Source organism: Cyprinodon variegatus, unplaced genomic scaffold (assembly GCF_000732505.1).
Source record: "Cyprinodon variegatus isolate N-32 unplaced genomic scaffold, C_variegatus-1.0 Scaffold868, whole genome shotgun sequence".
In the NCBI taxonomy this organism is placed as follows: domain Eukaryota; kingdom Metazoa; phylum Chordata; class Actinopteri; order Cyprinodontiformes; family Cyprinodontidae; genus Cyprinodon; species Cyprinodon variegatus.
Genome location: NW_015151321.1, coordinates 111,767 through 133,313, shown reverse-complemented (window position 1 = coordinate 133,313; position 21,547 = coordinate 111,767). Strand labels below are relative to the sequence as shown.

The 21,547-nt window shown below is 37.1% G+C and overlaps 2 protein-coding genes across 6 annotated transcripts; one reads left to right on the top strand and one right to left on the bottom strand.

The window, feature by feature from the left end:
• Positions 1 to 702: 702 nt before the first annotated feature.
• Positions 703 to 9,737, bottom strand: LOC107099411 (ras-related protein Ral-A). The gene is made up of 5 exons (XM_015397511.1): positions 9,581 to 9,737; positions 6,363 to 6,591; positions 6,068 to 6,276; positions 4,520 to 4,694; positions 703 to 4,434 (listed from the first exon to the last, which is right to left on the bottom strand). The coding sequence occupies exons 2-5, from the start codon at positions 6,474 to 6,476 to the stop codon at positions 4,312 to 4,314; spliced, it is 621 nt and encodes a 206-aa protein (XP_015252997.1). The 5' UTR covers positions 6,477 to 6,591; positions 9,581 to 9,737; the 3' UTR covers positions 703 to 4,311.
• Positions 7,903 to 19,636, top strand: LOC107099409 (mediator of RNA polymerase II transcription subunit 1-like). 5 transcript variants are annotated; one of them, XM_015397507.1, is made up of 18 exons: positions 7,914 to 8,092; positions 10,914 to 10,963; positions 12,584 to 12,675; positions 14,311 to 14,386; positions 14,462 to 14,516; positions 15,500 to 15,626; positions 15,712 to 15,740; positions 15,837 to 15,908; positions 15,991 to 16,065; positions 16,615 to 16,691; positions 16,771 to 16,833; positions 16,916 to 17,045; positions 17,135 to 17,259; positions 17,345 to 17,463; positions 17,554 to 17,752; positions 17,868 to 17,957; positions 18,861 to 18,963; positions 19,040 to 19,636. In XM_015397507.1, the coding sequence occupies exons 3-18, from the start codon at positions 12,586 to 12,588 to the stop codon at positions 19,347 to 19,349; spliced, it is 1,740 nt and encodes a 579-aa protein (XP_015252993.1). In that variant the 5' UTR covers positions 7,914 to 8,092; positions 10,914 to 10,963; positions 12,584 to 12,585; the 3' UTR covers positions 19,350 to 19,636. The 5 variants fall into 5 exon arrangements, with proteins under 5 accessions (XP_015252995.1, XP_015252993.1, XP_015252996.1 ...); XM_015397510.1 differs by lacking the exon at positions 7,914 to 8,092 and adding an exon at positions 9,374 to 9,547 and having other exon boundaries at positions 15,500 to 15,593; XM_015397506.1 differs by lacking the exon at positions 7,914 to 8,092 and adding an exon at positions 9,374 to 9,547.
• The last annotated feature ends 1,911 nt before the right edge of the window (positions 19,637 to 21,547 follow it).

Genomic DNA, 21,547 nt, shown 5'->3' with positions numbered 1-21,547 from the left:
ACACTTTTATTAGAGAAATTAATAACCAGTTTGAATTGGGGTTTTCCTCCGTTGTTGATGGTTAATCCAACATGTTAACTTAATACTTATACTACCTAATAGTGCAGATGCTTGAATTTCTACAGACTCATCCCTTCCTCATTATCAATGCAGGTTGGTCCAAAACAGGTTAAAGCTAAGCATTTATTGGGGTGATTTGCCATTAAAAAGGTTTTCACCTAAAATCATCAAATCACCTATGTCTTCTATAAGGTCGATTTTAATGTTTGCTTTGTCCATTCCAGTCCAATTCATTCCTTTCATTCATCTAGCTGCTAATTTAAGATCACCTTGGAGGATTCTGAAAGCAATCCTCCATCTTTGTTATTTCACCCACTTTTTAGAATGCAATAGCACCACACTGACAGAAAAACAAGTTCCCCCAGAATGATGCTGCCACTACCATGTTTGACAGAAGCTATGATGGGCTCACATTTGAGAGCTCAAACTTTCCTCCTTCAAACAAGCCTGTTTTTGTTTTTTTTTTTTTTTTTTTTTGCCAAAAAGCTTAAACATGTCCCTATATTTGCCCTGTGTCACTTAGAGAAAANTTGCTTTTTCTCTCTTTTTGAGTGTGCTGAAACTTTTAAACTTATTGACTCAGATTTTTCATATGATACCATATTCTTTTTTTTTTTTTTTTTTTTTTATTTTTTTTTTTTTTTTTTTTTTTGCCAAAAAGCTTAAACATGTCCCTATATTTGCCCTGTGTCACTTAGAGAAAATCCCCAATTTCCCAAGTTGTATGTTTAATAATCGATCCACTCAGCAGATAGGATGATAATGGCTTATATTCAACAATACACCCCTTTAAACCCTCATAATAGCATGGCCCATGAGGAGCATATGTAAGCCTCTGACCAGAACTGCATTTACCTCACATCAATGGTTTATAATATAATCAGACTGGAAGGTATCAACAACCTCAATTAGAGGCTATTGGTTAAAAAAAAACTTAATCAAAATAAACAAGTGGCTCAGTCTTAAGAATCAAGATAACACAGGTGTAGGCCGGTGTTTTCTCCTGATTATATCAAGCTTTTGCTGAAGTGCAGTCAGGTTCTGTCTTTTCTAAATCAACTTTCCCCTCAAGTCATTTAGTCCCAATAAGCTAAAAAAGGAACGCACAAAGTTTTTGTAACGTTACAGAGAAGCCTCGAACAGGATGCAGCTGACGGAAAAAAAAAGTAGAACATCTATGACTTCTATGCTCTGCAAAGCACTGGCAGTTTAGGATTACAGGAGGGGATTATGCACATTCACGACGGACAGAGAGGCAACAGTGACGCACTACACAAGAATTACAAAAGCCCTCCTAACCTTCCATTTCTTTCACCGATCCGTTTTACCTCCCCATCTTCAAACATCTGCAAAGATCTTTGTTTTTTTACATTGTAGTGCTGAAGATTTATGCTCACCATGGCAGGTTTTCATTCACTGGATTTAATAAGTGGGCACTTATTTCAGGGTTCCTACACAAGACATTTTCCAGAATCAAATTTCCAAATCCCTCAACTGCAATTTAGGCCATTTCTGGCATGTAGGTAAGAAGCTAAGCATAAAGCTCCATAGACCGATTTTAAAAATGCAATATAATCATTTAGCATGAAAAAAAACAAAAAAATCCAAAACTATCATCCACAATCCACAAGAAGCTGTGCTGAGAAAGGGCTAAACAATGTTTAACCGCGGGGTTAAGGTAGTACATGTTCCAGAAACTGATATATTAGGGCCTCATGAACAAAGACTGGAGTTGCACACACCACTACTGCCAACTAACGCAGTAGTGCAAAGCAACGGTGAAGCTGAAGCATTTCAAACCTTATATATTTGCTAACTCACATAGCTACTTTAAACAAGGGTGCAATCGGGGGGGCTTGGTGGAAATCTGAAAGTGAAGATCAGCCAGCAACAAAACAGGAAGTCTCCTACCTGACCTATTAACTAGTAGCTATTAGAGTAATACTACCAGTGTCTCCCTGCTGCAAATCAGCTTGTGCTCCTCAACGCTAAGTTGGGTCATCTTGCTAAAATGCTGGTGAGCCATGTTTGTGCGCTAAATATAATTTGTAATCTTAGTTAAATGGTTTCCTGTTACCATAATCCTGTGGTGGTGCTACAATAGAGATGTGTGTTCAGGCTGAATTTGATACATCTGACTTAAAATGGGTAATTTTATTTCACACGTCTGCCGCAAACTTCAATCTGAATCCCCACTGTTGCTAAGCACCCCTATACGGTCAGAGGATGCACAGCTCCTAATGACGACGAGAAATCTAACAGGACTTTCTTTAAAGCTTGAAGCATCTACTTCATCGTCTTCAACTAGATATCCTTTTGGTGTCTAAATGCTCTCCTTGAACAATGCCATTCCTGATTTCCTCCAAGAGCATTTATGATCACAAATAACAGGTTGGGTCATTTTTTTGTCGGAGGTAATTTTCTGTTATGCAAGTAAGTCATTTCACAGCATGTCACCATCAAACTGGTAACCATGGAAACATGTAATGCAGGCATGAGGGAACGGTGCTGATGTCCACAATCTAAATCCCTTCATGTAAAAGGAAAGGAGCCATGTTTTTTTTTTGTTTTTTTGCTGCATGGGCCCTTTATCTCTGTGTCCATGTTTGTGGAAGCTTTCTACTTGAGAAGTTATTTATCTTCAGACGACCTTTAATTATGCAGAGCTTGTTGTGTCTGAAGATCAATCTGTTAGCTTATTATTTTCAAGAAATAAAGGCGTTAAGCTCTTATTTTATTGCACAGTTAGAACAACTAAACAGTCATTAGTTTTTTGTTTTTTATAAAAAGAAAGCCCCATCTAGACTGTTTAAGCTTAATTTTTTCATTTTATTGAGTCAAATAGCTTGTTCTCTTTTATATTGTTATTTTCTGAAAAAATTATATTTCAAGCGTTTTTTGGTGTTAACAGGAGTTCGATAATTACCTTAATCACTCGCCAACTTAGTTGGATCCATGTGTTGGAGCAACACATGGATAACAATATTTTCATATCTTTTTTTAATCAGTACTTATTAAACAACGAAAGAAAATGGCCAGCTTTTTAAGACTGTGTAGGAACCCTGTTATTTGTATTAACTAGCAGTTTTCTTTGGTTGCAAATGGCAACATTTTTAGAAATAAGACATTTTCCTAATTTTTCCTTATTTTTGTGAATTTTTCAGCCCTGCAAACTCCTTGTTAAATTATGTTGAAATAAGAAAGACATTAAATAAAGACTAGAGTAATAGAAAGTAGCTAACCAAACGTCTGAGCCATGTAAAAGTTTAATTGTATGGAAGCAGTTTGCTTTAGTAATCAGAGCTGCATGTAGTGTTATGGAATCACCTTTTTAAATCGGAGCACCAGGGATTCCTCAGTCACGATAAAGGCAATGAAATTCCCTAGCCAAGCGAGGTTAAACTTAAAGTTAGACTTGAAAACGGTTCAAGTGTTTCCAAAATCCCTCTGAGGATATAGGGTATTGATTCATGTAATTTGTGCATTTTAGAAGAAAGAACACAAAAGGGGTAAAAAAAACAAAGGGAAATGGATTAACCTAGTGCGCTTATTTTACAGTGTTTGATTGGGAAAAGAACAAAAACAAAATACAGATGAAAAGGACAAATAAACAAGTAGGAATGGCAACAAATTTGGGCTCCTGCTTAGAAAAGGGAAACTGTCACTTCATGAAATGTCTTCCCAGAATAATCGGTGTAAATTATATTTACTTGGTGGCACTTGAACCTGGAGCTCACGCTACAACATCGAGGCTCTCCGAGCGAAAGTGGCGGATTTATTTCATAGCTGGAGCTTTTCAAACTGTGCCTTCCCCATTTAAACCTCGTCTCTGAAACGTGTCGATCCTTCTCTCTAAAACGTACACCTGTACAGCTGTCGGAAGATTATATAAACACACTATACATTTTTAATGTTGTTTTTTTTTTTGGACGTTTCAGTGTCTTATTTTTTTTTTTTTTTGGCAAGCTTTCGCCTAAAATGAAAACACCACTCATCTATTAAAACTCTGATGTGGCCAAGAGTAAGAAAGAGAGGTTACAGAAATCATAAATTATTTGGAGTGTCAGCACATAAAAAGTTAAGAGCTAAAAATGGTGGATGAAGTGCCACCTCACTACTTCCTGACTCAAGGTCAGAGGTCCTGTTTTAGCCAGGAACAGAAAGTCATGGTCAGGTCTGGGCACAAAATAAATGCAAAAAAGTCTGAGAAATGTACAAGTACGGTAGCAGCTAGCCTGCTCGCTTTTGCCACTATAAAATGCAGCACCTCTCTCTAATTCTTTTAGCCAAACTTTTGCTTTTCTTTTTCCCGTTCTTCTCTTTGCTGTCCTCCATTTTTCTTGCTCGGATCTCTCTCATCAGGTCGAAAAACACCTGGAAGCAAACCCAAGACAAACACAAAGTTACAAATTTATCTCCTTCAACTATGAGCTTGTTTGGCCAGCAGGGGGTGACAAACCTTATCCACATTGGCACGGGTTTTGGCAGAGGTCTCCACGTAGCACACCCCCCATTGCTCAGCGCGTGCCTTCGCTTCGTCCGCGCTAACCTGCCGCCGGTCGTCCAAGTCTGATTTGTTACCAACCAAGAGGAAGGGAACGTTCTCATCCTCCTTCACTCGAAGAATCTGCTCTCTGCAAAACAGCCGTGGAACAGGTACAGCTCCAATATACTTCTAATAAGACCTGTTTGTTAAATTAATCAGTTAATTAAGGCCTTAGACAATCAATCGGATTATTTAAATAATTGTCACCTAATTTAGTAATCGGTTAATTATTAACTGGCACTATAGGGACTGGGGACTGTAAAACATGCAGCAGTTATACCAAAATTAGTAAAAAAAATAAAAATAAATTATATATATATATATATATATATATATATATATATATATATATATATATATATATAAATATATAAAACAGGAAAAGTTTTACCTGGTTTAATTTTGTAAAAAAAAAATCTTCTTTAACGAACCTTTGGCTATCCGATTATAATTTGAAAAAAATAATGAACAGATTAATTGATTTGCAAAATAATCTTTAGATACAGCCCTAAATTAATTATTACCTCCTTAAGACAGGGAGTTAATATTCTTTCCATTAAGCCTGCACTACTGGATGATTTCTAAAGCCCTATTTAATATTTTTTTACTTTACTGAAAATAAAGAATCCTCAAAATCAAAAAGGCATAAAGACACCAGTCTATTAGTAAACATGTTTAAAATGTGTTTCAATAAAAGAACGAAGTCATGAAATAAGACATTTCAATTATATTGTGATTAATAAAAAAATCCTAAAAATCTGTATAAACTCATAAAAACTAAATATTTACTATTTGACTATTTGCCAAAATATCAGGAATTGTGATTTTAGTTTGACTAGAAAGGCAGAAATACTCCTCTGACCCATTTTTCTCATATCTTGGATAAATAACCTATTATAAACCTTTTAATTTGCCATCATTTATTTCTAAGATGGCTCATATTAATTTCCTTATGGTGGGATGGATGCTTGTTATTAAAATCAGGGCTGTTTTGGGGTTTCTATGAACATCAATGATGAGCTAATCTATTTTCTTTGCCTTTGATGTTCTGTATTACTCTGGTTGTTTCTGGAATCTTGTTAGACATTTGTCTAAATATTACCTTTCAGACTGACATTTTTCAAAACAAATAAAAAAAAATAATAATACCCTTAATTCAAACCAATCTCCCCCTGTGTTTATGATTACATTAAAAATAATGACTTATTTGTCCAACTAAACTACCAGTAAATCATTAACTTTTACTGACATGACAGCTGGTGCAGCAGCTCAAAGGGTGTTTCCTGTTGTCTGATGGACTTTTATATGCATCGCTCCTCTGTGTTCTTTGATTATATGCAGATTTATCTCTTCTATTATTATTATTAATATATAGAGAAGATGCCTTGTAACCTGGTCCTGTTTTGGCACCATTTGTAACAGTTAAAAGTGGTAGTTTGATTTCAATACATTCTTGCGTACCTAAAGTCAACTGTTGCTGCAAAGGACTCCAGCTCTGTGATGGAAAACACGCAGAGGAAACCCTCGCCACTGCGGAAGTAGTTATCCCGAATGGCTGCGTAGTCCTCTTGGCCGGCTGTGTCAAGGATGTCTATCTGCACCTCCTCTCCATCCAGCACCACTTTCTTCCTGTAACTGTCGGCTTTAGTCGGCTCGTAGTCTTCAACAAACTGGAAGAAAAAGTCATTCCCCCACTGATTACGGCTGCAGGAATTGTGGGAAATTTTGCATGACCGCTACTAAGCGAGACCCTCACCTCGTCATACATGAACTGCAGAGTGAGGGCTGATTTCCCCACGCCTCCACTGCCCACCATGATCACTTTGTGGAGGGCCAGAGAGTTCTGTCCTTTGGGTTTCGCAGCGGCCATGGCTCCGTGTAGACGCACGCGCCAGGAGGTGAAAGGTCAAGGCAGACGGTGGGTGGGACTCTGGAACAAAGATCGTAAAAGAATTCCAGGAGCCGCTAAGTGCAGAGTGATAACCCTGTAAAAGTAAAGAGATAGAAGGGAAAAATAAGGACGTAGTTGTATCATAGTTTCCACAGCCTCTTTGTTCCACATCTGCAGGTAGATCGCTTAGCCAGGAGAGAGTGATGCTACACTATAAATGAGCTGCAGAGGGAAAATTGGTTAGATGGACCCAGACAGATACATTACAAACGTTTTTCATCTTGTTCACATTTTATTCCCCTTCTGCAGCTATTCTGCTTTCCTTTTGTGTCTTTTAAATGATTTGATTTAATTCTAAAGGTCTCTCTTTTATCATTCAATTAAATATTTAAATTAAAAGAAATAGCTGTTTATTCTGTTTTTCTGCAAATGTATTTCCTTTCAACTTTTTTCACTCAACAACCATGAACTCTACTGTATTTTATTGGGATCTGACGCAAATGTAGTGCAAGACCATCACAAAGTAGTGCAAGATCACAGAGTGAAAGGAAAAGGAAACAAGCTTTTCTATTTCTTCTTAAATAAAACCCAGAAATGGTTTCCCGCGTTTGTGCTCAGCTGTGACAACATATTCATTACTTTGCAGAAGCACCTTTCCCTGCAATTTTAGCGTAACATCTTTTAGGCTAGGTCCCTACCATCACTGCATACTACAGTAGAAACTGAAACGTTTCCCCGATTTCTCTCTTCAGAAAAATGGGTCAAGCACATTCAGACTGCATGGAAAGCTACTGTGACATTCAATTCTATGTCTCGTCACAGATACTTAAATGGATTTATGTCTGCACTTTAACAACCCGTTCTAACACTGAGCCAAGATTAAACCATTAAAGAGCTACATTCAGCTGGAGCTTGGGTTGTATGAAGGTGAACCTCAGCCTCACATATAAATGTCGTGTGACCTTAAACAAAGATTTTTGCCAGGATTCCTCAGTGCTCAGCTACATCCGTCACAGCTTCCTCTATCACCGCTGAAGAAAAGCCATCCTGTGCCATGATACTGCCAACACCATGTTCCACAGTGGAGATGTGTATGCACTGTGCAGTGTTTGTTTTCCAACCATGCAGGGCATTTTGAATATAGGCAAAAATGTAAAAGTAAGGGCCTTCTAGGACAAGTTCTACATATGGCTTCCTTCCTATGATGGCATTGTTCCAACCAATCTTCCATAAAAGGGTAAATCGGTGGAGAGTTGTCTTATCTAAAGATTCTTCCCACCCTTGCTGTGAATCTCTCTTGTTCACTTGTTCTTGTTTAAGCTCTACTTGCTATGCCTGTTAGTGCAAATACACGGCTATGTGTAGGTGTGTTTACAGTTGTGTCATACACTTTTGCTTTTCGGATGATGAACTGAGCAGCACCCTGTGGATTATACAGTAATTTGGATTTTGTTTTGTAACCTCACCCTGCTTTAAACTTCTCAACTTTATTCGCGACCTTTCTGCTTTGTTCCGCTGCTCTTTTTGATCACCTACATTCTCTAACAAACCTTCAAAGGACAGCTGGCTGTCAAGTGAGATTAAATTTCACACAGGTAAACTCTACTTACAAGTTAGGTGACTTTACGTTAGGGTTGGATTTCTTTTATGTACAGCTTGGTGTTGCTCCATTACATGAAATCTATACAACAAGCATTAAAGTACTTGGTTGTAACATAATTAAACATCAACAAGTCCAAGAAGTATGGCTACCTATAGCTTATAACAAGCAGAAAAAGTCAGAGTTTCAAAGCACGCAGCAGTCACAGTGCAGAGTTAAGATTCAATGCAAAAGAGTCTCTTTATGCAAACGAGAGCAAGGCTGAAAAGCAATGGCTATGATTTACAAGGGTTCAATAGAGATTTGTTGAAAATATAGAGAATTTATAATTCTTAAATTAAAACTAAAGCCGAATCGAGGTGAAATGATAATCCAAGACCGTCTTCTTTAAGAATAAGAGAAAAAATAACATCACTGCCTTAACTTACATTAATTATAACAATAAGTGGATCAACATTCAATTTTCTGACTGCAGCTAAATGTCCAAAACTGTTTGTTTTTAGTATCCTTCAACTTTGCTAGTGTTCTCCTTTGAGACAATACAAGATCTTTGTATTATATTTGTTACAAAAGGTTTTGTTTTATTCCTCATCAACATATGGTGGTATGATAGAGTCATAAGTGACACATTGCTACATCTATTCAGCGGTCAGAATGAATCTAGGAGGATTTTAGAGGAAGCAGGATGTATAGAAAGAGTGGGTGGAGGCCATTTCCATCCACAGGCCAAGGCAGACCACTTGGAAAGTAGGATTATATATGGGATTTCTGCCAATACTTCATTAGACAAATTAAGTCATTTGCCAAGTCAGCTGTCAGTCAACGTAACGAATTAGCACTTAAATGTAGTGCTTACCTGCTATTTCATATGGAAACTGTAAACACCTCTTAGTTTAACTATTCCCATTCCGCAAGAGTTTATGTATTTCAACATTTAATGCATCTTTACTTTTTCAACGACCATATATTATCGAAATTATTACAATATTCAGCTAAAGAACGAGTAGGAGTAATAAGTTAGCATTAAAACAGCAGTGCCTGCTAACTTAGCAGGCTAAATGTTCTGTAAACTAATAAATCACTGTATTAGCATAGGTATAAATAACTCAAATAAGCCCATTAACAGATCTATGTATCTATTTTACATTGTAAATGTTTTAAATCCAAGCCTTCAGGCTGTTCCAGTGAGCGATGTGGCTAATAAGCGAGCAGCTACTCAAAGCAGGTAAACACGTCACCTGACGTTTTAATTAACAGCTGGAGGAGCTCAGGCTAAAAGCGGCTTTGAAACGCCCTTAAAAATTAAACCTTTAACATCCTGACCCAGCAACAGATGCCTTCAACACCGAGATGCTACGATAATAGCAGAGGCAGCTAGCAGCAAACGGTCGGTTACCCAGCAGCTAATCACAACTAACAGGAGAAAAAAAGGAGTAGACGGTTAAACAAGGTGGGGTGGTTTTTCTGTTGATGGATAACATACCTGTGAGTTAAATGGTTCCCTTGGGCAGAAAGATAGAGTAGAGCTGAGAGAGGGAAGGCTAAATAAAAACACTCGGCTTGGTGTGCCTGTTAGCTCATGGCTAGCTCGGTGGCTAACTCCAGGGACTGTGGCGGTAGCTGTTAGCAGCGGACTGGATGGACGTCCTGTGGGCTTGGCTCTGGCTGACAACGCCCGCCCGCCAGGGACACCCTAGCTGCGCTGTTTTTATTTTAAAAAAATGATAATGATGTATGGATTAGTACGGAAGAGAATTGAGGCCACTGAAAAAAAAAAAAAAAAAAGTTAACTGATTTTTATTTATTTTTTATTATTTTGTTATTATATGTGGGGAAAAAAGTCAGATCTCTGAGATTTAACTCAGAACTCTGAGATTAAAGTACAGAAGAGAATTAGGGCTGATTTTTTATATAATTTTTTGTTTCATATATATAGGGAAAAAGTCAGAACTCTGAGATTAAAGTCTGAACTAAAGTACAGAAGAGAATTGGGGCCACTGAAAAAATAAAAAAAAATGAGCAGATTTTTTTTTTTTTTTTTTTGTTTCATATATATAATATGTATATTATAGGGAAAAAAGTCAGAACTCTGAGATCAAAGTCAGAACTCTGAGATTAAAGGTAGAACTCTGAGATTAAATTCTGAACTAAAGTACAGGAGGGAATTGGGCCACTGGGAAAAAAACAAAATGAGCTGATATTTTTTATAATTTTTTTGTTTCAAATATATATATAATATGTATAATATAGGGGGAAAAGTCAGAACTCTGAGATTAAAGTCAGAACTAATGTACGGAAGAGAATTGAGGCCACTGGAAAAAAAAATATTTTTTTTATCTTATTTCAGTATAATATGCAGAAAAAAAGTCAGAACTCTGAGATTAAAGTCAGAATTCTGACCATGAAGGAAGAGACGTGTACAGAAGAGGATTGGGATTGGGGCCACTGAAAAAATGAAAGAAAATTAACTGATTTTTAAATTTTATTTCAGTATAATATGGGAAAAGTCAGAATTCTGACCTTTTCCCATATTATGCTGAAGTAAAATTTAAAAATTAGTTTTATTTTCTCAGTGGCCCTAGTCCTCTTCTGTACTAAACAGTTGGAAGATGCATCCGGCAAATCTGCATAAATTGGGAAACGTTTAAAGGGAAAAAGGAAATTAACAAGCCCCATGCTTTGAGGCAGAAACATGTAGAAAACAGTTTTTAGTGTTTTAATATGTAAAACATTTTTTAAAAAGTCATGTCCTCATTCATATGTTAACATAAGAAAAAAGACTAATATAAACCAACAAGTCTGAACTATTTTTGCAGTGAAACGGGTCTAAAGTTCTTGAGATCAGACATCTGAATCCAACAAACGGGTACAGTGTCTTTGTCTGCCTTTAGTAGTATTAAAGTTTTTGGTCTTTTGAATAATTAACTTTATGTGCAGTTAATGAAACTCAAGAACCAAAATGGATCAAATGTTGAATAATGTTAGTAATTTTGCTTTGTCTCAAAAGAGAAGTGCAATGGAGCAGATTTCAAGAATTGCTGGAAACTGAGAGAATGTGACAAAGGATCAGCTGATGGCTGCATTCCTCTTCCAAAGCACAAAACCACCTGTGTGCAGGATCTTCCCATTGGTGAATCTAAATTATGAGGGGGAAAAAAGTGATGCTGCTGACAGGAAAATGCCTTAAAATCTACTAAACTAAAAAGAAGTATGACAAAAAAGCTCCTCCAATTAAGTGCATTGAGAACTATTTTAACATGACCAAGATTTTCAGATGTTTTGCGCTTTGACTGTTCCTGTGTTTAAGTGTTTTCTTTAGTGACCAGAATTAAATGGAAAATGGACTTTGATTCCAGTATGGCACATTTTTACGTCAGGAGATGTCTTGGCCAAGGACACAATGAATGAGAGTAGGGGTTCAAACCAGCAACCCTAATTGCATGGATGAACAAACTGCATCATCGATCTTATCAATAGCAATAAAGGCTAGTAATCTATTTCGCTTTATGCCTTGTTTTTAAGTTGCTCTGTAACTTGAGTAGGGCTGCAACTAACAATCATTTTGCAAATCGATTAATCTGTCAATTATTATTATTTTTAATCAATAATTGAATAGCCAAAAATTACTTAAAGAAGACCTTTTACGAAGTTAAACCAGGTGAAACTCAAACTTTTCTAATGGTGGAGTTCTGGATAGAGCATATTGACAGACACATATATATATATATTTTTTTTATCTTAAATATAATCTTGGTATAATTACTGCTCTAAGTGGGTCGTGCTGTCAGCTCAAGGCATGTTTTAGAGTCTTTACACTGCAGTTAACGATTAATCGATTGCTAAATTAGTGGACTATTATTTCAATAATCGATTATTCACAATTCATACGATTGTTTCAGCCCTAATATGGAACAAATCTGATCTACAGCTCATCAGAAGTTCTCATAACGTTTCTTGTTATTACAAAGTCAGGGTTCCATATAATTTTATTTTTGTGTCGGTTCTTTATTTGGTTAAATGTCCCATTGGAGTATTGACTGCAAGTCACCTTTGGATAATTCTTTGTTTTATAACATACCAAAATAAAAATAAAAAATCCATAATGGTCGTGCTTGTATTTAGGGAAATGACTGTAATAAAAATGTGTCTGGAAACGCCACAAGATTCGCTGAATAGTGTTATGGCGAAAAGGGGTGCCTGGGTTACCCTTGCCTGATCTCTTCCCACTGAGACAATTTTGGGTAATCGGATGAGATGAAGAGGGAAATATTTAACTATGAGTGATATGTTAAAATATTGAAATATTTCTATCACCAGACCAAACCCCCCTTCATTTGTTGCATTGTTGCTTGGACAGAGGAAGTCTAGGCTTGAAGTAAAACATGTAACTCTGAAGCTCCATAAGTGGCAATTTACTGCAAAGATGAAAATGTGGAAAATTTGCCATTTGAAAACTGATGTTTCCTTTTTTTGTTTTTCTTTTTAGTAATGAAAGAAAATACAAGAATTTCTAACTTGCATTGCAAGTTTGCAGAGAAGAGTTGGAATGACACATTTCAGCTTGTCCGACGCTGCATGGTAAGACATTTGGAACAAACCTTTTGGTCTTTAATTACACATCCATCCCAAAGGAGAGAAGATCCTGCCTTATGGTTTTGTTGAGTCATTTTGGGATGGGTTCTTTAAGAATCCAATGTGATGACTCAGGAACTGGTGTGTGGCGATGCACTGCTATTAGATCATCCCTAGTGGGATACTTGAGTCTTTGTTCGATTCCCACTATAGGAACTGATGTGCTTCTAATCTTATCCTCACTTACAAGCTACATTAGAACAGGAAGTTGTCTATAAAGCTTAAAATAAATCCATCTTTTTATAGCAGAAGGATATGAGGTTTGACATTTTATTTTAGTACATTTATTCAATTAAAAAATAAAAACTTAACGAGATATCAAAATGCATTCACAAAACTGACCAAGCTGAACTTATTGTTGCTCTTACTTTTAATCATTTTAATTTTTTAGATGCATGTGACACGTTCAGTCTGTCAAAGTTTCAAGAAAGCTTCGTAATCTGAGGTTTTCTGTTTTAATGATGTATAAATTGAAATGACACAGAAGCTTATTTTTAAAATGGAAAATATGAGAGAGCATGTTATTGAGGTATGATGGCTGTGTGTTAATGTTCAGAGGAAATGACCACAATAAAAGCAGTTTCTGCCAATGCTTGTGCAGAACAATCGTGAGAAAATGGGTTGGAAAATTACTTTAACTTTCCAATTAACCTTTCTGAGGAAGGGGTTTGATACAGAGGGAGAAATGTCTAAAGCTCTGTATTGCATTAGAGCCCTAAAAAAGCCCTCAACTAAGGTGGAGGTTCAATGATACTGTGGGACTGTTTCTCTCCTAAAGCTGTTTGGAACCCACATAACATTAGGAAATCATTAGATCAAACAAGGAGATACTTCAAACTGTAAAGGTTAGTTCACTTAGTTTGTTTACTATATACAACTTTGACCATCTCAGTCCAAAGACCTAAAAAATAAAAATTGAAAATTGGGGAGGAGCTGAAAAGGGCATGATTGAGGTGCAGGACTGATAACTTGTCAAAACAAGCATTTCTTTTTCTATGTTCCATCAATTCCATATAAATGTTCAGAATTTTTTTTTTTTTTTTTTGCAAAGTAAGCAATTAATTGGTGTGAAGGTTTTTATTTAGAGGTTTCAGCCTGCTTTGGTTTAAATTGAACACAAAGCTAACTTGCGTGCAGAGACTCTGGGAGATGGAAGAGTTTCAGTTTTCTTTAGATTTTTCACGGGGGGAGATCCAGAGAAGATAATGCTTGTGGATTGATTTAAAGTGGAGCTTGGCTGGGGTCAGTCTGGTAAGGCAATCTTGATTACTTGGTGGTCTAAAGTAATGTGTGGTCCAAAGTGGTAATGCAGATGGCGTTAATTAAAAAGCTCCCTGTCGCAATGATCATGACGGAATTAGATTCTCAAAGCAAAGGATGAACAGTCAATATATATTTGCCCACCGGTTAAAACGGTGTGTAACAGATCCTTAGTGTCAATATTGCCCTAGCTGTGGTGTCACGCAGCTCGTGTTCGTTGATGGGATGGGCAGGCGGCACTAAAGTGTTGACACAAGCCTCCCACTGCTGCACAACAGGTCCTTTGTTGGGGTTTTTTCACTCTCCTCTGTCCCACAATAGGAGATTTCCAGGGATGAATCCAAACCTTGTGAGCCACTTGTGAGATCTTTGGAGCGACTCCAAGAAGAGTTTCAGGGTAAACCAATATTCCAATCATTTATTTTTCTGCATCCTAATGCAATAATGTTCTAAATGATTCTTAATGTTTCAGCACCCTATATGAACAACATAAAATCCCGATTGGAGATTATCGCCAGACAACAAGGGTAAACAGTTGTGTCTTTTATATGTCCTGTATATGACTTTACTTTTTCTACCGCTTGGTAGAAGATTTTAACTGCAGAAGGGGAAGAGCCACATGATATAAAGCCTCGACAGACTCAACTGTCTTAATCTTTTACCCAAATACAAATAAATGTTCTTTGTAGGGATAAAAGTAAAATCAGAAAGTATTTTATTAAGATTGTCAAAGACTTACAGCTTTAAACCAATGTGGAGTTTGTGGTTATAAAATGACAGAATTTTGAAAAACTGAGGAATTATTTTGGTAGGCATAAGGTTTAAAGAAGTCCAGACAGCGCCACCTATGGAGCAACTTTACTGCTAACTTCTCTGACATGGAAAGGATTTATAGACAGTGCTTCTATGTTCCTTTTTTTCCTGCTTCTCTCTCATTGAACTCCCATTCAGCTTCATCAGACTGAGCCTGGTTCTGCCGTTGGCTTCTTCCTGTTTAAAGGGAGGTTTTCCTCTCCACTGTCCCTTCATGCATGAAAGCAAGCGAATGTTTGCCATCTTGACATGCTAATCCAGGAAGAAAGAATCCTGCAAAGTCAATGACTAGATTAAATCAGTTGGTTTTCCTAGGAAAACTTTAAACCAATCTGTATGATCTGTGTTTTTTGGCGCTATATAATTAAACGGGATTGAAGTGAAACTTATGCTTAACAAATTGTAGAAATATTACCTCAGTAATTTGATTTGTTGCTGAAAACATTTATGTAATGGATAGAGCTGCAACTAATTATTATTTTGCTAACTGATTCATCTGTTGGTTATTTTTCTGATTATGAAATTAAGCAGAGTTCTGGATGAAACGTTGAAAGACAAAGTTTTTTTTTTTTTTTTTTATGAAAATGTTTGTATATTTTTATTTTATCATTTTGGTTTATATGCTGCTCTGAGGATTCCAGTTCTCTGTTGTGGATGCCCACACTCATTATCATACGTATCTTTATTTGTCCTTTAGGATGGGTTTTCACTTCGCTGACGCCACCTGCTACCTGACAGCCGACTTATTTTACCTGGAGGTGTTGCTGCTGCCATCTGGTGAGGTGCAGGAGGTAAAGGTGGCCACACATGGAGAACATCCTGTTGTAAGCAGACCATGGCCATCTGGCAATATGAAGCAACTCCTCCTGTTTGATTTCTTTTCCCTAATGAGCTGAAACCATCTTGCAGCCCAGTGTCTCACTTTTGCATCTCCTCGGGTAAAAGAGGAAAACAATTCAGTCCATTTCTTACAAATGTAATGTACACATAAATGTTAATTCTCTTTTTTGTATGTGTGTGTCAACATTTTAAAGGTCCAATAACTTTGATGATTTCTCCATACGATTGGGAGAATTGTTTGCCCAATACAATATTCCAGGAGACAAGTAGGTACCTCTTAATCTTTCTTGATTCATTTTTAAAATCTGAGTCTCTTTTTATTTGGACTATCTTGTCTCCTTTTTATAGTGAAACCAAATCCAAACTGTTAACATCTCTAAAATATCTTTGGAAAGACCTTCAGCAAATCTCGGAAATGCCAAAGTAAGTTAAAAAAAAAAAAAAAAAAAAAAAAAAAACAGGCTGCACAGAACTGAACCTTTTCCTAATATCTTTAATGGTAGTGATCAGTTGATGGGCGGTGACCTTCAGTTATCTACATTCCTGGTTAAGCAATGGAAACAAACAAATGAAAAGAATCCACACTTAATTTAAGTGTGCCATTAATGCTGGTAAATGTTTCCAGGGACTAGGAGATTCAAAAGCCCACAGCATTACAGATCCTCCACTTTGTATAGTGGTACGCATCTTTTCCACATATTTATTTTTGTTTCATACCAGACTCTTCTAAAGCTGGCTGTTTTAAAACCTAACCTTGGTCTCATCTGACTGAAGCTCAAGGTTAGAGTTGAAGTTCCACAGAAATGGACTAAATTCAAAAGGCTAATATGTAGATGATATTAGCTAGTTTGACCATCCTCCTTACAATATGCAGTGTCTTTATTAACTTAAGTCCTCTTTAGCTTGTTTGTCAGGACTCCAGCTGTTGAACTCTCCATTTATGGCTTGTTAAGGGTTGTATTTTTCTTTTAGTGATTCAGAGGGCTGTGAAACCCAAATGGACGTAATAAACAGTGGGAGGGTTGGCTTGTTAATGGCAGGAAAGCAAGGTATAAGTTTGAATCTTAACAGGATCAAAGGCTTGCTTTTTTGTTTCAGTCCCTGACCTTATTACATTCTTAATTTCAGATTATCCTCAGTCTCTGTACTTCTATACCCATCCAAATGATGGCCCAAAGAACTCTGATTTGTGTAAGGTGCTTATTTTTTGACTCATGATTTAAAGTTTGATCATGCAACAGATTCAAAGTGTCAACTTTGTTTTATTTTCTAGCGTTTGAGGAGTTGTTAGAGTTCAAACCAGCTGTCCAGGCAGCCCAAGTTACAATGGGTGTCAGTGATTTGAGCCACAAGCTTCAGATGACGTCTTTAATCTCACAACCGCCTCAGCTGGATGATCAGCGGTCCGTACCGTATTGTTTTACCCCAATTTCAGCATGGTGTGAAAATGCCAGCTGCTGGTGCTAACAGTAAAACTGTGTCTTTGAGCCAGTTGTCCCGTCTTCTTTCCACTCGGTGATGTGATCAATGAGATGCTGCCTGCATGTTTCCTGCTCCGACTGAAGCCACCAATACCTTTGCTCTCTTCTTTTATTGAGAGAGTTGGACAAATAACAGGCTAGGCATTTTTTTACTAAATACAATCAAAGTTTGCATTTTTATTTTTCCACTAAGGAAAACACTAATTCCACTGTTTCTCTAGATGTGCCTGTACCAGACTTGGACCTCCAGTGGGCGCCATTACCCAAGCTTCTGTTGAAAGGTTCTGCAAGTGCAAACGGCCAGTCTGGTCCATTAGAAGAACAGGAGATCTTTAGAGTGGTATCAGCACGCTTTTAGCTTCAATATCATCACTGAAAACATAATATAATTGACTCTTTGCTGAGAGAAAACTGGTACTTGTCTGTCCAGGTTTTGCCTGAAGGTGAAATACACACCTATATTCTACCTGAAGCTGCATGGGATGTTCCCACACAAAGAGCAGCTTTGCTGGACGGCGTTCCTTTCACCCACCCGGCTCATGTCTGCGCCATCTTGGAGCTGCTGCGTCACCAGTGTGCTTATAACACCCTGCTGAACAGCTGTTTCACTCCTCTGAGTACCTGTCCAGGTGGGCAAAGGTCAAGTGGTGGGATTATATCCAAAATGGAGGAAGTGATGATGAAAACGTATGATCTTATTACCTATGCAGTGTTTTGCTTTATTTCGATGAATCCCACCTCCAGGTTCTGTTTGTGATCTGTACTTTGAAGTCCGTCCTGAGTCCACGACCAGCATTTCTGTGACCTTCCACCACACTGACTCGCTGGCTGTTTGTAAGACTTTAATGAATTATCTGGAATATCAGTAGTTTAATTAGATTCAGTTATTTTCAGAATCAGAGTTTTTAAGCAGCTGGGAGAAAGAGAATTTTTAAGTGTCTTTTATGGCTGGATAAGAATAGTGAGGAAATTGAGTATGGAAAATATTTGAACTTCCTGCCTTTATTCCATATCGGTGGTTTCTGCACCTTCTTAAACTCTATCCTGTGAGATTTGTCATAAATTCATACTGAGCTTTGTATTTCTACTATAAACACACTTTAAGTAAAACATAATCAATTAAGCAAATTTTTCTAAAGGCAGTCGCGTAATTACATCAAATCTAGTGTAATACCAATTGACTGAATGTAAGTTAGAATGTCATTTTTACAAAAATATTGTGCAAGAACCCCATCTGTAGGTAAAACTTTATTTAAGGTCATAAGTTTAAAAAAAGGATTAACATTAGGCCATGCATCTGTTTTATGACTAACATAAAATAGATTCATTTGTGCGAAACTTTATCTGCAAAGCCAGTTGCATTCTGTACTGCTTTAGTTTTTATGTAAACTGTTAGAAACGCGGCCCTAGTTTTTAAAGTAAAAAATAACAAAACAAAGATTCAACTGAGAGTCAGGGTAACAGTCATGAAAAAGCTAGATTAAAAGCTTTCTGCATCTCTAAATGATCCTATCTCACAGATTAAGATGTAATCCTGGCAGCTGAATATTTCTGCCACATCAAAATAATTTTACCTAATTTGAATGAATCAAATACTGGACTAATTTTGGCTTTTAATCTTTAGTTCTTTTTCCTAATGCCTGTTAATTTCTAAGCATAAAAATGCCTGTATTCACGTTTTAATATCCTAATCCTCATGGCAGTTAAATGAACTTCCACTTTCTTTCCTGTCACCAGTGCTGGTCAACATATCGAATCCCCGTCAGATCACCTGCAAATTGTTTGGAGCAGGATTATCTGATCCTGCCCTCGATGAATACACCTCTACAGTTCTAATGAGGTGTGTTTCACTCATCCTTTGTAGGATTTGAAACTCATTTTGCTTTGCTTTCAGTTTGATTCCTTTCCTATCTCAGCTGCATGTCCATTCCTGCGACCATGAGGACATTATACAGCAGGCTCGAGGAAATCACCACTGCTCCACTTTCCACCAGCCACTCAGCCGCCACAGAAGCTGAAAATGACCACTTGAGTCCTGTGATGGACACCGATGGCCAGTTGCCTGCAGTCTCCCAAAGCGAAGCCATGCCAGAGGATAACAGCGTTCCCGGTTCAGCTTGCAGTACTGTATCTGTGGCTACATCTGAGCTGGAAATAAATGGCAGTATGCTTGTCAACCCTTACCCATTTGTTCCTGTGCATGTAATGGCAAACTGTCAGAGCTGATCTGAATGTAAAAGGAGTTTAGTGGCTGTTTAGGTCAAGCATTACTGGACTTTATTAAGAAACTGGATGGTGTGTAACAGTTTCAGGTGCTGATGGTTAAATCTGTCTCTCATTGCATTCCAGTGTGGGAGAAATGACTAGCTGTAAAGGTTTTTGAGGTCTGGCATTTGACCTCAGAAGGACATTTGGCAAGTTTCTTGTTACAAGTGAGCCAGTAAGACATGGTTTAAATGCAACTATAAGGGTTTATAAGAGAAAACGAATCTGACATTTTTGTTTTAGATTTAAGAAAATAAAAGAATAAAGGAACTTTGTTTGAAATACTTTTTGGTGAAAATAAAACTGGAAGAGTTTAATTACAGCTTGCTTTTTTTTCTGGACTCCTGCCAGGTCCTGTACAGATGGAGGACAAATGTCGATAGCCTGTGCATTAGAAGACGAAATATTTATACTACTGCATGCAGAGAAGTCGTTTTACAACTGCACCACATGTATATCTGGACACAAGCTGATAAACTGATTATTTTTAAACATGTCTTTAGAATATTTGATCCAACTGTCCACCGGAGACAACCGGCTTTGACTGTCTATACTTCTACATGTCCCCTGGCCTATGTGACTGCTATTCATGGGAGTGATCCAACAAGTGGAGTTAGAATCGCTCTCTTCTTTCAGAGTAACTGTGTCCCTGAAATATTTGAGAGCTTATGTGTGCTTTGTTTGGACTGGCAGAGGAAAAAATCTTTTGTTTTTAACTAGGATTTAGTGCAAAGATTGAGTCCATGGTGATCTATAATTCAAAAAGGAGAAAAACTAAAGACTTGTATCTAAAAGGTAAAATTTGTATCTGAATCAATTGGCATGATTTAGTTGAATATCTGACCATCTAGCAGAAGAGTTAAGGTAAATAAAGCCTTTGGAAGTAGTTCTTCTTTATGCCAATCGTATACTGTAATATACCAGTAACAAAGCAGCATATGGATTGTCCACGAGGACAGCTGCAAGATTCAGTCAAGCATTATTCACTTTTGAAGCAGGTGGTTCTTTCGTGGTTTGCAGCCTCTCGGCCCATGCTAATTTAAAACTTTACAATGAAGAGTCACACTAGTGTTCAGGGAACTTCCAATAAGAGGCAGGTTTGAAGGTTCTGATTATTGACGACCTCAACTGTTGACTGTTCAGATCAGACGGTTGAAACCTGGCACATTTTCTTTTATTTTCTACAATCCTGTTTCTTTACGCTGTATTGAATTTAATGGTAAATGAAATGTATGTAGTGTCTAGAGCACGTTTTCAAGTCAGGGGACTCTAAAGCGCTTTACATCTCTGTCACCTACTGACATGCATTCACACATTGATGGCACCTCTTTTAACTGAAGTGCACCAAATGCAGTGGGAACATCATGATCTGTTAACATTTGGGGTTCTAGAACCCTCTTCTTAAGTGTGGACCAGATTAGGGTGACAAACATACATGACTGCAATGCCAGAAGGGTCTGTGGTAAGCTGAGATATTTTTAGCTCTTTACCAAGAATTGGTATAGAATATAGGTAGATGAATAGTTTTAAGACCTAAAGAAACTGAATCTGTCAAGGTTTTTGTTGGTGGCATCATGCTAGGGTGTTTTGCTGCTGTACCTCTCCCGTATTTAAGAAGATGAGTAAAATAATTCAGATTTACCTTCAAAATATCCAGCTTGGTGTTAAAGTCTTTAACGGCTTGTTAGAGGGTCTAAAGACAAATTTAACCTGTTAAGCCCAGAGGGTTTTAGAAGTCATTTTTTATTATTTATTTTATTATTTTTTTATGTACCTCTCATTTATTTTAATGTATCTATATTTGATGTATCTTATGTAACTTTGCTGCCTCTTGGCCAGGACTCCCTTGAAAAAGAGGTTTTCAATCTCAATAGGATTTTTCCCCCCTGGATAAATGAAAGTTAAAACAAATTGTCTGAAAGTAGGCTATGTATATATAAATAAATAGATTAAACATAACTCCCAAACCTTTTTGTCCCCTAGTAAAATTTACACATTAAGGTTTTTTTTTTTTTTTTTTTTTTTTTTTTTTTTTACAATTCAGGGAACATTGCTAATATTTCTATATTTAAAGTATTTATGGTTAAGTAGGCCTAATTCCAAGCAGAGACTCTATGTTGGATTGGAGGTTTTAATCATTCACTAAATTTTGCATCAAC

Bases quoted from the DNA above. Each gene is read 5' to 3' on its own strand.
- LOC107099409 (XM_015397509.1), top strand. From the start codon at position 12,586: ATGAAAGAAAATACAAGAATTTCTAACTTGCATTGCAAGTTTGCAGAG. The intron at 17,260-17,344 runs GCTAGGCATTTT...CTGTTTCTCTAG, and splicing joins GAGAGTTGGACAAATAACAG to ATGTGCCTGTACCAGACTTG. The intron at 18,964-19,039 runs GTGTGTTTCACT...TTCCTATCTCAG, and splicing joins ACCTCTACAGTTCTAATGAG to CTGCATGTCCATTCCTGCGA.
- LOC107099411 (XM_015397511.1), bottom strand. From the start codon at position 6,476: ATGGCCGCTGCGAAACCCAAAGGACAGAACTCTCTGGCCCTCCACAAA. The intron at 6,277-6,362 runs GTGAGGGTCTCG...TTTTTCTTCCAG, and splicing joins TGCAGTTCATGTATGACGAG to TTTGTTGAAGACTACGAGCC. The intron at 4,435-4,519 runs GTTTGTCACCCC...GTTTGCTTCCAG, and splicing joins CCCGTGCCAATGTGGATAAG to GTGTTTTTCGACCTGATGAG.